Source organism: Octopus sinensis, linkage group LG18 (genome assembly GCF_006345805.1).
Source record: "Octopus sinensis linkage group LG18, ASM634580v1, whole genome shotgun sequence".
Classification (NCBI taxonomy): Eukaryota; Metazoa; Mollusca; class Cephalopoda; order Octopoda; family Octopodidae; genus Octopus; species Octopus sinensis.
In genome coordinates this window covers 25,833,978-25,847,517 of record NC_043014.1, presented here as the reverse complement: position 1 = coordinate 25,847,517, position 13,540 = coordinate 25,833,978, and the positions used below count along the sequence as shown (strand labels likewise).

The 13,540-nt window shown below is 33.9% G+C and overlaps 1 protein-coding gene across 3 annotated transcripts in view; it reads left to right on the top strand.

Annotated features, from left to right (window-relative positions):
- LOC115221693 (serine protease hepsin-like) overlaps window positions 1–8,732 on the top strand; it is a 52,562-nt gene extending 43,830 nt beyond the window's left edge. For all 3 annotated transcript variants that reach the window (XM_029791898.2, XM_036510800.1, XM_036510801.1), the window contains exons 6-8: window positions 2,272–2,420; window positions 4,953–5,007; window positions 7,915–8,732. In XM_029791898.2, the coding sequence (XP_029647758.1) occupies window positions 2,272–2,420; window positions 4,953–5,007; window positions 7,915–8,039 (329 nt within the window). In that variant the 3' untranslated portion in view covers window positions 8,040–8,732. The remainder of the gene's footprint in view (window positions 1–2,271; window positions 2,421–4,952; window positions 5,008–7,914) is intronic.
- The last annotated feature ends 4,808 nt before the right edge of the window (window positions 8,733–13,540 follow it).

Here is a 13,540-nt window from a genome sequence, read left to right as displayed (position 1 = left end):
TCTGTTGGAATATTTCGGTTGTGGGGTACGTCCAGCTCCTGTGTGTTGGGAAGATTTGATCCAGTAGCTGATTTTTCAATCAGAATTTGGTTCAATTTTCGGGTATGTGGTCTTTTGTAATCCGCGCAACGACCAATGCGGTTTATTGTTTGATTTGTTGACCTTGAAGCATGACGAGCATCCATTCTTATATTAGGAGATGGAGCTGTCAGTTTAGGGTTCTCTACATGTAAGCATTGCTCATAGCGCAGCTTCTTAAGACTAGCAGATCTATATTCGTCTGTTTTTTTTTTTTGTTGATAGTTTTATCTCCGGACATTTTTTTTTTGTTCCTCCTCTTCCTTTCTTCAAGGCTCACTCTGCCTGTATTAGTTCGAAATAATGAGAGTAAAATACGGAGAAGGAAACGAAAAGAAAGGGAAAAAGACGGGATCTGTCAGTTATTATTGTTATTACTATCACCTTCAAAACCATCACCATCATCAGCAACCTCACCATCACCATCATCATCATCAATGACATTGTTTTATGCGTAGCCACAGTCACCATCAACACTGCGTTGTGTGGGAGAATGGTTGGTTAAAGAATTCATGTTCTTTGGGTCTATAAATAGATTCGGCAGATGGTGGAGACAAAGGACGTTAATGGTCAGTAAAAGGTCAAACCTGTTTACATTTATCTTTTTTTTTCCTTTCCTTTCTCTTTTCTTTCTCTCCACATACATATGTATATGTATATGTATACCCACTCACACATATTATCTGATGTTTACGTCGATGATTTAAAAAAAAAAAACTTTCTGAGTTCAATGTTATGTATATATTTTTTAAATTTCTGAATTCAGTTGTATGTATATATTAGTAGGTGCTTAATTCCATAACTTTTTATCGTGCATTTAATTGTGTTGTTACAATAAAAGGTAATTTAAAAGGCAATTTTACACATTCTTATAGTCATGAGAGACGACTAAATGTAAATGTTCACACAGAATTGGAGATATTTATGTTTCTAATTTTTCTTGTTAGGTGTACGTTTGTATGAGCTGTAGATATGTAAGTTTTTTTTAACTTATTTTGAGGGAAATTCAAATTACTCACAGAAAGCAGTAGATCTTCCAGTTTTCTACAGTTGTTTTTTTCAGTTGTCCTGCTGGGTTCGCTGTTGCCAGTTCAGAGCATCGTAAAAATACGTCCATCCTCTGTCACGTCCGGCCGCCTTCTTCTTCTTATTATTATTATTAATATTATTATTATTATTATTATTATTATTATTATTATTATTATTATTATTATTATTATTATTATTATTGAGTGAGAGAGCAGTTCATGCCATCAAAGTGACACTGGGGTAAAATATACGAAGCCCAATATACCCATCATGACTACCCGTCTGATAAAGGTACACCAGTCACATGCATCACAACCATATGTGCGCCACATGGTGATCTCATATCAAGATAAACAGCACATGACCTTGCAGGTGGGGCCCAGTTAGAATTTTCTTCAGGTTGAGTAGCCCATCCCGCTCAAACGGTCCCTGAATAAGGGTTGTTTAAGGATGTTGAAAGAACCACCCATGTTTCCAGAGGTGAACTATTCAAACCCCAAAGAATCCCTCTCAACACATGGCTATGATGCTCCCCCACTACTTATTATTATTATTATTATTATTATTATTATTATTAATATTATTGTTATTATTATTATTATTATTATTATTACTGTTATTTTGCTTAAACTGCAAGACACAAGTTAGAAGTTCAAGCTGGTGTTATGCCTAGAGTGTCATATATTTTGGTTTTGCACATAATATTGTTCTAGAGAATGTTTAAGAAAACGTAAGAAACATAGACAGTATTTTACGTAGAATATGGGTAGTCCCATGAGCACTATCTTTTGAATTCCTGCATTTTGAAGTTTTCTGGTATCTGAGCTAGGTAGGAATCAGCCCCTTTTGCTATCACTCCAAGGGCACCTATTATTATTATTATTATTATTATTATTATTATTATTATTATTATTATTATTATTAGTAGTAGTATTATTATTATCATCATCATCATTATTATTATTATAAATATTATTATTATTATTATTATTATTATTATATTATTATCATCATCATTATTATTATCATCATCATCATTATTATTATTATTATTATTATTATTATTATTATTATTATTATCATTATTATTATTGAAGCCAAGTATACCCATCATGACTATTATTATTATTGTTGTTGTTGTTACTATTATTATTATCACATCAGGTAAAGGATCAAGGACTGCCCTGAATGAACTAACATTACCTGTCATCAACGGTTCTTTATGTGGATCACCTGAATACTATGGAAATCGATATCACGAGGAAAATATGGTTTGTCTCGGTTACCCTGAAGGTGGACTTGATGCCTGTAATGTGAGTACGAAGGAATTCATTTTACTTCTTCATGTCATAAATCGCAATAACCAAATCCACGCGCACTAAATCATTCACTGATCTTGCAACACGAAAATTAGCTAGTTAGAAAATCTCTATAATAGGCGCAGGAGTGGCTCTGTGGTAATAAGCTTGATTCCCAACCACACGGTTCCGGGTTCAGTCCGCCTGCATAGCACCTTGGGCAAGTGTCTTCTGCTATAGACTCGGGTCGACCAAAGTCAAATGTTGTTCATCGGTATTTATCCATGTTCTGCCTTCTGTAAAAACATATATATATATATATATATATATATATATACATATACACATATAATATAATATAATATAATATAATATGAATAATATATATGCATATATACATACTTACATCTATACGTATATATATGCATATGTGGGCACAGGACGTCACGAAACGTGTACAACAAAAAAGTACGAAGCACGAGTACATGGAATATGATCTTTTCTTTCGAACAACGAAAGACACAAATGGAAAACAAAATAAACAACATAAAGAACGACCTTTCATCAGTTGTTGGTTGTTTTTTCTAGTCTTGTATTTCGAGCATTTAACAACAATATACGCTTTCGATAAAATAGTAGCTCCTGCAAAGCAAATTTAATAAAATTTGTGATTATGCGGGAGGTCAAAATTGGTAACACAAACAGGACAGTGAAGCAAACACTCATATTGGATAATGTAGCGTTTAAAGTATCTATGTGTGATATAACGATTGAAGTTCCTCTCATTTTGCGAATTTAATTTTCTGCACGTTTTAAAATGTAAGTATATGAGTGCAGCTGTGTGAATTTGTTTTCGTATTTGTGTATTTGTGAGATTTTGACATACATGCACGCACGCATGCACATAAATATACACACATACAATCACACGCATGTGTTCATACACAGCTTCCATTAATAGCGTGCGAAGATTCTGGCATAATTGAGCCTAGATTACTAAAATATGAAGGGAAAATAAAGGGAAAATGCGGTGAAATTGGTCCAGTCAAGTAATCTGCGGAAGAACACAAGGGAGCCCCAGTGAAAGTGTACTTACACATAACAGATGAATTCACATTAAGGAAAAAGAGAGATAGAAATTTGACAGGTGAGATAAAAGAGAGATAGAAGAGAGATATAAATTTGCATGGTTGCGTGGCTAGAAAACTCATTTCGAAGCCATAAGTTTTCAGATTCGATTCCACTGCATATCTTGTGCCAGTATCTTCTGTGATGACCTCAGGAGGATCAACAGCTGGAGAATGAAATTTGGTGGAGGGAAACTCGTACTGGGGATGCCAATAGATTTGTTGTTTATTGATATTATATATATATATTTGCACCCGATATATAAGTAGGGGAGATAACGCCTACCATCTTCCAGCGACAGGACCACCAAACCATACGGTTTCGAGCTCTTTGGGCTCATTCTTGGCGGTGGATAGCCGTCTGCTAGAGGTAGAAGTAGTTTGCCCCAGCTCGCAGTATATTGAAACTAAGTAACAAACAATCACTGATCTTGCAACAAGCAAATTAGCTAGTTAGAAAATCTCTAAAAGAGATGATAGTAGTAACAATACTGAGAAGTAATGTGTATCGCCACTTCAACATGGCTCTCATCTATTCTTTCATTATTTTATTCTTTTACTGAATGCGGTCATGCTGGAGCACCACCTTTAGTCGATCGAAGTACTTATTCTATCGATCGGGCTCTCATGACATTAGATCAAGAGTTTGAATTCAATGTTGTCTATGTATTTTGCTTTGTTTTATCTCACTTTCTGTCAAGATACGGCTGTCTACGTTGCCTAGTACTTATTCTATCGATTGCTTTTGCCAAACTGCTAAGTTACGGAGACGTAAACACACCAACATCAGTTATCAAATGATGGTGGGGAGACAAACACAAACAAATACATAAATACATATATATAGGATAACTGAGTTAGAATTTAAAATAACCGTTTAGGGGATAGAAGTATCCATTACACTACAGGTATATTAGCTAAGTTTAACCATGGGCATACATATGTGAACATATTATGCTCATAAATTATAGGTAAAGACAAGGATAAACATGAGTTTATCAAGAATCAAAATTTAAAGAAGGTAGAAAATGTAGAAATGTCGATGAACAACAATTGACTTACATCAATTATTATTTATTTATTCAAAAGGAATAGACTGCATTCCATCAAATAGCTGTTTCTGCTTCTACTGTTATATTGTATTACCACTGATATGTTAAAAAGAATAAGTCATGGGACCGATTTGCTCGACTAAAGGCGGTGCTCCAGTATGGCTGCAGCCAAATGACTGAAACAAATAAAAGAATAAAAGAATAAAAGGGTTCTATTATCTCCTATATGCTACCTTCACCTTATATTTTCATAAGATGATTTATCTACCTCTTAACTGCTCCCTCTCCATTTATTCCCATTTCCCCTCGTATGTCTTTATCTGTTCTTACTATTTGTAATGTTTTCTGCATATATCGCTCTCTTTCAGGGAGACAGCGGTGGTCCCATGGTGTGTAATAACAATGGAAAATGGATACTTTCAGGTAAGTACTTGTCTTCATATCGCCACAAGCGGATATGCTATCGGGCTCTCATGACATTAGATCAAGAGTTTCAATTCAATGTTGTCTATGTAATTTGCTTTGTTTTATCTCACTTTCTGTCAAAATACGGCTGTCTACGTTGCTGAAGACTTTGTTGCAACGGCTGCATAAATAAGTTGCTTCATGGCATTGTGTTCTTTTACTGGTGCTATATAGTATCCTTCAACAATTTACTTAACTACCAGTTTCAGTCAATCCGAACGATATACTGGTATCATATTGGTTTTTTGAAATCATGAAGCGACGTGTTGCAAAGTTGGATCGGATGTTGATCTGAGAGATAGAATGTTTGTACCCTCTCAGATTCACTGTTGTACATACAGCTAACACACTTAGATCTCATTTACTATGCCCACGTAGCTGCAAGAATGTATCCAAAGACAATATATCATTCACCGTTGTAAGTCATTGCAACACTTCCGATTTGTCGACACGCTCTACTGAATCCCTTTGCTCATATTGAAAAACCTACAAGCAGTACTTTAGCGCCCTGTTAACGAATGTGGCATATCTTGGAACGAAGATAGTAACCTTTTGGTCACCAGCCAGACTCGGCAGTCGATTACAAAATTTCTAACAAGTCAGATATCCTCCAGCTATAGCTTCTCTTTCAAAAGTAATTGTAGATATGTTTAAATCTATATCATTGTAATAGTATGTCTTTAGTTTTAAAAAGAAAACTTATTTCTAGTTATCGAAATCTCTATATGTCAACTGTATTTGTGCACCAATTTCCTCTTCCTTAAATGAAGTGTCTCTTGCCGTTTGACTAGGCTCTACATCCGTCAAAACTCTTGCAATTACCACCAGCTCACAGTCTGATGGTGAGAGTAATTCCCATAATATATTAAGTTGCAAGGATTACACTGAAGACTTTATTTTCATATATATTATTTTACGATTCCAATTATCAGAGGAATAGCCAAGCTTATGATCTTTTACAGAGTTTCCATTGAAACAGAGCGGGAGAAAACATGACACGCATTTGTTGGGAATATATAACGATATCAACATATCAAGCTATCCACAGCAGTGGACTCTGCTAGAGATACCCAAACCAAAGGCGTTTAACCAGGCGACGGCGTATTAAGCAGGAACGTGAAATGAGCTTTGAAACAGATGTCAGCTATTATTTGCCAACTGTAATTACATTCCCTAACTCCAGATCCAGTGTGAAATCTGGCAATGACAATTTGGGGCCTCAAGTTGATTGCTCTTGAATATCAAAGTATCAGCGGGAGTTGAACACAGTAGTTCAATTTGATGAATATAGCAGTGCTAACGCTACTTATAAAGTTACTTCTAAGCGCTGCCTATTTATGGCTAGGTATACTGGGTTGCATTAGAGTTCAATGTATTGACCAAAGACATTATGTAGAGACGATAACAGTATATTAATCAGGAACCTTTCTGCTGATTATATGGTAATCTCACCGCTTGGGCGTCTCTTTCTTTCTGAGACAGCTTATAGCTCATGACACAAGCTATGACAAAAGATTCAGATCTACATAAACGCCTGTGATGAATATTTGTAGAATGTGAAATTGCTAATTAATTTTTAAGTTGAAACCACTGTTTGATACGAGCATTGATTATAAAAGGATGTAACCTCAAGAAATTATAATCGTATTGATTAACAATTATAATCTTATCTATTAAATTCTTTTGATTGAACCGAGGTCTACTGTTTGTTAATGAGAGAGAAGACAGACAAATTACGAATTCTGGTTAGTAGGTAGTTCGGTATTATCTTTTCCTGTTAAATTAGAATTCACGATTTAGAGATCGTTAAAATTTTCAAATCCAAAATATCAACTACTTACATTTTTTCTTCATTTTGCATTCTTCAGGGGATTCTGTGCTTTTCTATGCAACGTTTATGTTGCTAATGCATGTGAGAAGAATCATGAATGTCACAGAATTATACTCCCCTCTTCCTTGTTATTCCTTGATTCGAATCATCACTTGTTTCGAGTGCTCGTTGGATTGTCAGAATAGTTAGAACGTCAGTCAAAACTGCCTACAATAAAGTCTTTACGCTTTGAGTTCAAATCCTACCGAGGTGAACTTTGCCTTCATCTTTTCAGAGATAATAAAATAAGTACCGACCAAGCATTGTGCTCAATTTAATTTTTATATAAAGCACCCTTGATGTAAATAGTAGAAAACTAAGATGAACTCTGGGTGGAAATTATGACGCTGGTGCAAATAATAAGAGTGCTGATAGTAATAGACAAAAGTAGGATATAACCATCCTAGAAACAACTCCATAGAAGTAGATTAACCATTATGTAATTTGAAAATCCGACCAAAAGCAGAAGAGTGTGTTTAAATAAAGATCTAAAATTCAATGCTATGTACGGATAACAGTTAATGTACTTAACAATTAAAGAATTTTTAATCACAGAAATCATGTTGTAATAAGAAGCAGAGTAAATATCGTCAATAAAAATTGTTTTCACGAGAGGCAAGGGAGTCTAAATTGACTAAAAACCTAAATGAAGATATGCTGGGATGGATATTGAGTCTGATCTGTGGTGGCTAACCTAACAATTCAGGATGTTTCAGTCCAGCTTGTAACAATCACGCCATAGAAGAGTATATATAGTTTCGGTGTGAAAATAATTTATTATTTTATGTAGGAACTCTCTTTTGTTCTGTGCCTCTACCTCAGCATATTTAACTTCCTTTAAGACCACCATGTGTAAATAATTCATTGATTATTCCTTTGCTCATTCTTGACATGCATTGCATCCGTATGTTTTTATGGCTTCTTTTAACATTTGCTTTGTTTTGTTACTTTCATTGTATTCTATTTGTTTATTTATTCATTTAATATTTACACAGGTGTGACAAGTTGGGGTCTCGGTTGTGCACTACCTAAACAACCAGGGGTTTACACTCGAATAAGGCCCTTTATGGCATGGATAAAGAAGTATTTAAATGCAAAGGAAAACGGCATTATTGGTTAACATGTGATACGTAACTGTTAATAAAGCATATTTGGTAACAATGTATGTATAATACTTAATGTATACGTGTTCGTTATGGGAGTTTGTGTTTATTAAGTTAAGAAAATAAAGTTGAGCGCCGTACAGTGGATGAATGTTCTGTCGACAGTTGAATCGAGCCGAGCACGTGATGTAGTTTCAATCTTCGGTTAGAGGCACTACACTTATCTTTCGCCTTGAGTCATACAGTACGCTTGTGTTGACACTCAAGAAGCGCCGGAAGAAAAAATGTTATCCTGTGGCCATCTGATATATATTATTTATTTCATATGTATGTTAAAGAAATGTATATCGAATACATCGACAGAAACTGTATGTTGTGTGTGCTGAATTAAATTTAAAATACGGGAATAAAATAGCCAAGCACTGCCTTTGTATGAGTTTTATAGCATTATTTGGTTATCACTGAAGCCATCGCAACTTTGTCACGCTGTATTCTCTGCGCTTGCTATACAACTTACTTCACATTTCAAAGTTTTTTGGGCTTTTTTTTTTTTTCAAAATTAAGAAATTGTTTAAGTGAAAATATTAAGCTTTGCATTATGAACAGACATCCATTACCTTCCTACTTTCGCCCAAACTATTTAGCAGTAGTAATTTATTATAATCCCATTCATGTCTAGGATACTTTATTAAATTGATTCAAGTGCTTGACTGGTATTTCATTTTTTTCTTTTATCTTTTTCTTTTTTTTTACTTAATAACATGAAAGTCTCACAATATTTCAAACTGATCAGATTTTTCTGCTACCAAACAAAGAAAATCAGCGGTACAACCATATTGTTTGGTTTTCATTGAGGTTTAAATTTTGTTTATTAAAAAAGAAAAGGTATGCTTTATATTTTTAATTTTCGTAAAGTGCTGTGGAGTGCACGACTATTTACTTAATTAAATCACCTTTTCAGAATATGACCAATAATGCAGCTAGACTGATTAGTTTCGCCGAATCCAAGTTTCTAATCAACTATGATTAGATATAAACTTTCTAATTACTTCGTTGGATTTAATCGTGTGTGGAAAATATAATGAGACGAGCTACGTACCAGGTCGATCTTATATTTGTTCGTCCACACAGAAATAGATATTTGGTGTTTGTGTTTACGTGCATGTGCGTGTATCTGTGCGTGCGTGTGTGTGTGTGTGTGTTTGTGTGTGCGTGTATCTGTGTGTATCTGTGTGTATCTGTGTGTATCTGTGTGTATCTGTGTGTGTGTGTGTGTATGCGTGTGCGTGTGAGTGCCAAGTCCGCCATTTTATTTATCTGTCCCGTGCGCGTAACATCTGGCATTTTACTAACTTCATCTTAGTTATTTTATTTCCTTCGTGCATTATACCAATATCTTGGACATGCATTTTTTACCATTTACCGAAAATTCTACCAAATCTTCCAGAGTTTCTACTATTTTCTTTTCATTGTGTATTTTTATCCATTTATTTGAAGTTTTTCCTATCGTAAACTTCAAGCAGTTTTAGTTTAAACCATCAATCTTCGTTAAAAAACGTATTCCCATCCATATGTGCTTTTTTATATATTTATATACACATCAATAGCGTCTTTCACTTTATAATTGCTATTTTAAGTGCTTTATTAATACCTTTATTCCCGCGAAGACAGCCTCTTAGTTTTGGTGGTCGACCCAATCAAAAGCTTTCGGTCGATCCAAATTGATCAGGGCCCTAACGATGCGCATCAAAGACCAGTTTATCGATGACAAGCGCTATCCTTTTGGCTAGCACTTTGCTCAAAATGTTGTAATCTGCTTTCAACAGAGCTACAGGACTAAAATGATCTATTTGGTCCTCCTTGTTCGAGTCCTTTGTTAGCAGTACCACCACGCTACGGCTCACAACACTGGGAATTCTCCCGTTATGCTGCCAGTTATGGTAAACATCAACCAGGAGATCACCAAAAATGTTTAACGTATGACTCGAAGGACAGACCATCCAACCCCGAAGACATTTGGGGCAAGTCATCATCGCGTCCTGTATGTCTTCGGGACCCGCATTCCTAGCCAAATGGTGCGGCATGCGACCAAGATAGATGAAATCCACTCCTATCTTCGACTTGTCGCGCGCTCAGTATAGTTCGGCAAAGTACCGCTGAAATTCTGTACGCATCTGCTTGGATTCGAGTAAGACGCGTCCCTGCTCGTCAAAGACCGAATTGAGCAGCTTTCATTCCCCCATATCTTAGCGTACGCATACAGAGATAGAAATAGATAGATAGAGATAGAGAGATATAGATAGAGAGATTTAGACCTCACTGACGCTAAAAAATCTGAAGTGAATATTTTTAAAACCTTTCGTGAATCTATTATGAAAAGCAATATTTTTTTATGACCAATCGTAAGGAAGACAATCTATTCCTGAAAGTTACTTTGTAAAGAGTCACCTCCCTTCACCTCATATCTCAGGAACGGGTGTTTTCTGGCCCCATTATGTGAAAGATTTTAAGCGTCTAAAACCATCTCTGGAATATAAGGAATGTATATCCCCAATTTGTAGAAAATCAGTTGAAAAATACGACCGTTATAATCTTTTACACACACACAGACAGAACGGGATTTATATTATAGATATACACATATATACATATATATATGTATACACACACACACACAACACACACACACACACACACATATATATATATATATATAATATATATATATATATATATATATATATATATATATATATATATATATATACAGTTGCGGCCAAAAAGTTCAGAACGGCATTGTTTTCGTGAGAAAAGTAGGTATAATTTTTTATGAAAGTTGTTTTATATTCTATAATTTTCACAATAAATACGATATTAATTGTTATTGTCTCAGATTTTGGTGTAATTTGAGAGGATAATACAAAAGTTATGGATGATTCAGTGATTTACTGCAAAACTCATGGTGGCCAAAATGATCAGAATGGTTGAAAAAATAACAAAATAATCAAAAATAACAGAGAATACTAGAATTATTTAATATTTAGTGTGAAGCCCTTTAGCTTCAATCACACTTTGACATCTTCGACTGCATGAGGAAATTAAATTTGCAATTTCTTGCTGGGTGATCTTATTCCATTCTTCCTGAAGGGCATTCCATAATTGCTCAGTTGTTTTAGGATTTCTGGCTTTCGAACGTCCTCCTAGAATATTCCATACATTTTCAATAGGATTGAGATCTGGGCTTTGAGCAGGCCAATCCATAACAATAACCTTTTCAGCCTTGAGGAAGTTCATGACCACCTTAGCCTTGTGACATGGGGCATTGTCCTGCATGAATATGGGTGGTCGCTTAGTTGAATTTCTCAGCACAGGCAAGACATGATCTTTTACAAGTTGTTTATAAACTCCTGCATTTAACTTTCCATGTAATCGCACCAAAGGGACCACACCATCTCCAGATATCATCCCCCAAACCATGACACTTCCTCCGCCGAATTTAACATTAGTCTTAAGGCATTTAGGCGACAAATTTTCACCTACTTTTCGACGAACGTACCTTTTCCCATCTGAGCCAAATAACATAAACTTAGATTCATCACTGAAATGCACCGTTTGCCATTTTTCTTGAGACCACAACACATATAATAGATGCTTGGTTCATTTTGTTTGTACCACAATGAAAAAGTAATGGAATGAAAAAGTTATACATAGAAGAATAAAGAGATTGGATTAAAAAAAACAACAGCCAAAAAGATAACAAAAAACTTACATATCCGACAGTATGCTTGAATCGTCATCATTCAAACGATTTTAGATGTGAAAGACCATATTATGTCGGCTATCTTCAGGGATAGAAAGTATATTTTCCGGCTTTGAATTACGAAATAACTAATTTGAGGACTATATTTTGAAATATTCAAATGTAAACAACAATTTATTAGGACACCGGGTTCTTGCGATTAGATATTGATCGTTGAAATTTCTTTAAAACACCACAATGTATTTGGAAAATATATATATATATAAATGTTTAATTATAATATGGCGGGGCAGCCAAAGGTATTGAGGACAGAACGAGGGATAAAATATAAAAAAGAAGGGGGGCACACAAAAGACCTAAGGCAATAAAAGTGAAAAGGAGTACTATATATGCTATTATAACTATTAATTATTCATCATTCGCATTTACTAACATGTATTCCAATATTGGTACAAAAGTTATTGTTTACATAGTAATTTATGAGAAGACAAAAATTTATAGAGAAAAAAGTGGACTCCATGAAGGGGGAAATAACGAAAATGGATAAAATTGGAGAGAAATGGGATAAAGACAGATGTAACTTATCATGAGGGGTATAAGATACAAAAAAAAATAGATTAAGAAATGTAAAAAAAATGAAGGGATGAAAAGTTTGTATATATTATACTACGATATTGTTTTTTAGAAGTTATACTGAGAAAAGTTATAATAATTATTATTATTTAGGATTTGAATGGATTAGGATATACTTTCCGTTGATCTAAGGAAAAAGAAATATATTAGGTATATAAAAAGACTACGTTGAGAAACGAAAAGATTTTTAAACAGTTATGCAGCTTTTTGTTTCGTCAGATTATACGAGTAGTCGCTAGTAATCTCCCTTTGTTCATATAGCTAAGCCTCTCAGTGTTTATTATGATGAAAAAGTATCGTGTTTTACTAGAGAAATATATCTATAAGATTTGGGGATAAATGGAAATATATATACAAACTTGTAGTTTTGAGTTGCGTATGTATATACATTAAAAGTATTAATAATCATTGATGCTGGATTATAAGATTTTAGAAAATAAAAGATATTAACAGCATTTTCCGTAAAAATAGGGGTTGCATTAAAAAATATAAATTGAAGGTTAGTAATGATAATTATATGTATATTCTATTTAACAATGAAATAGGTATAGCTTATAAGTAAAATTTTGGGTAAATTTTTGAATGTTATAATTTCAAAATAGAGAGGTCAACAAATTAAATTTATACCTATATAATGGTATTGAATAAGGTTTATATAATCATCGTTTTAATAAGTATACTATTATCATGGGTTTAAAATGTGGGTTATATGGGTGTCTTTAATATTGAAAATTCTTAGTGGTGGAGTACTGAATATGCTGCTGAAAACTAATATACAATTTATGGTTTCAATGTATATATATATATATATATATATATATATATGGAGGAAAACATTGGAATTGGCTAACAAATATTGCATAGTAAATTGATAATAGAGTTTGGAATTAAGTTTTAGAGTTTGGGTAAAAACATTGGATATATGTGAGTTCCATAGAGTATAAGTACGGTGGAATTAGCAATGGATGTGATGTTATATATTATTGTATTATAAGATGAGTTGGAGATGAAATGTAACGATCAGAATTTTTTTAAAATTATATAAATATCAAGGGTTAATTAGGGTAATGGGGATTAAAATAGGGGTAATAATTATGCGTCTAATAAGAAATAACGTTACTGAAT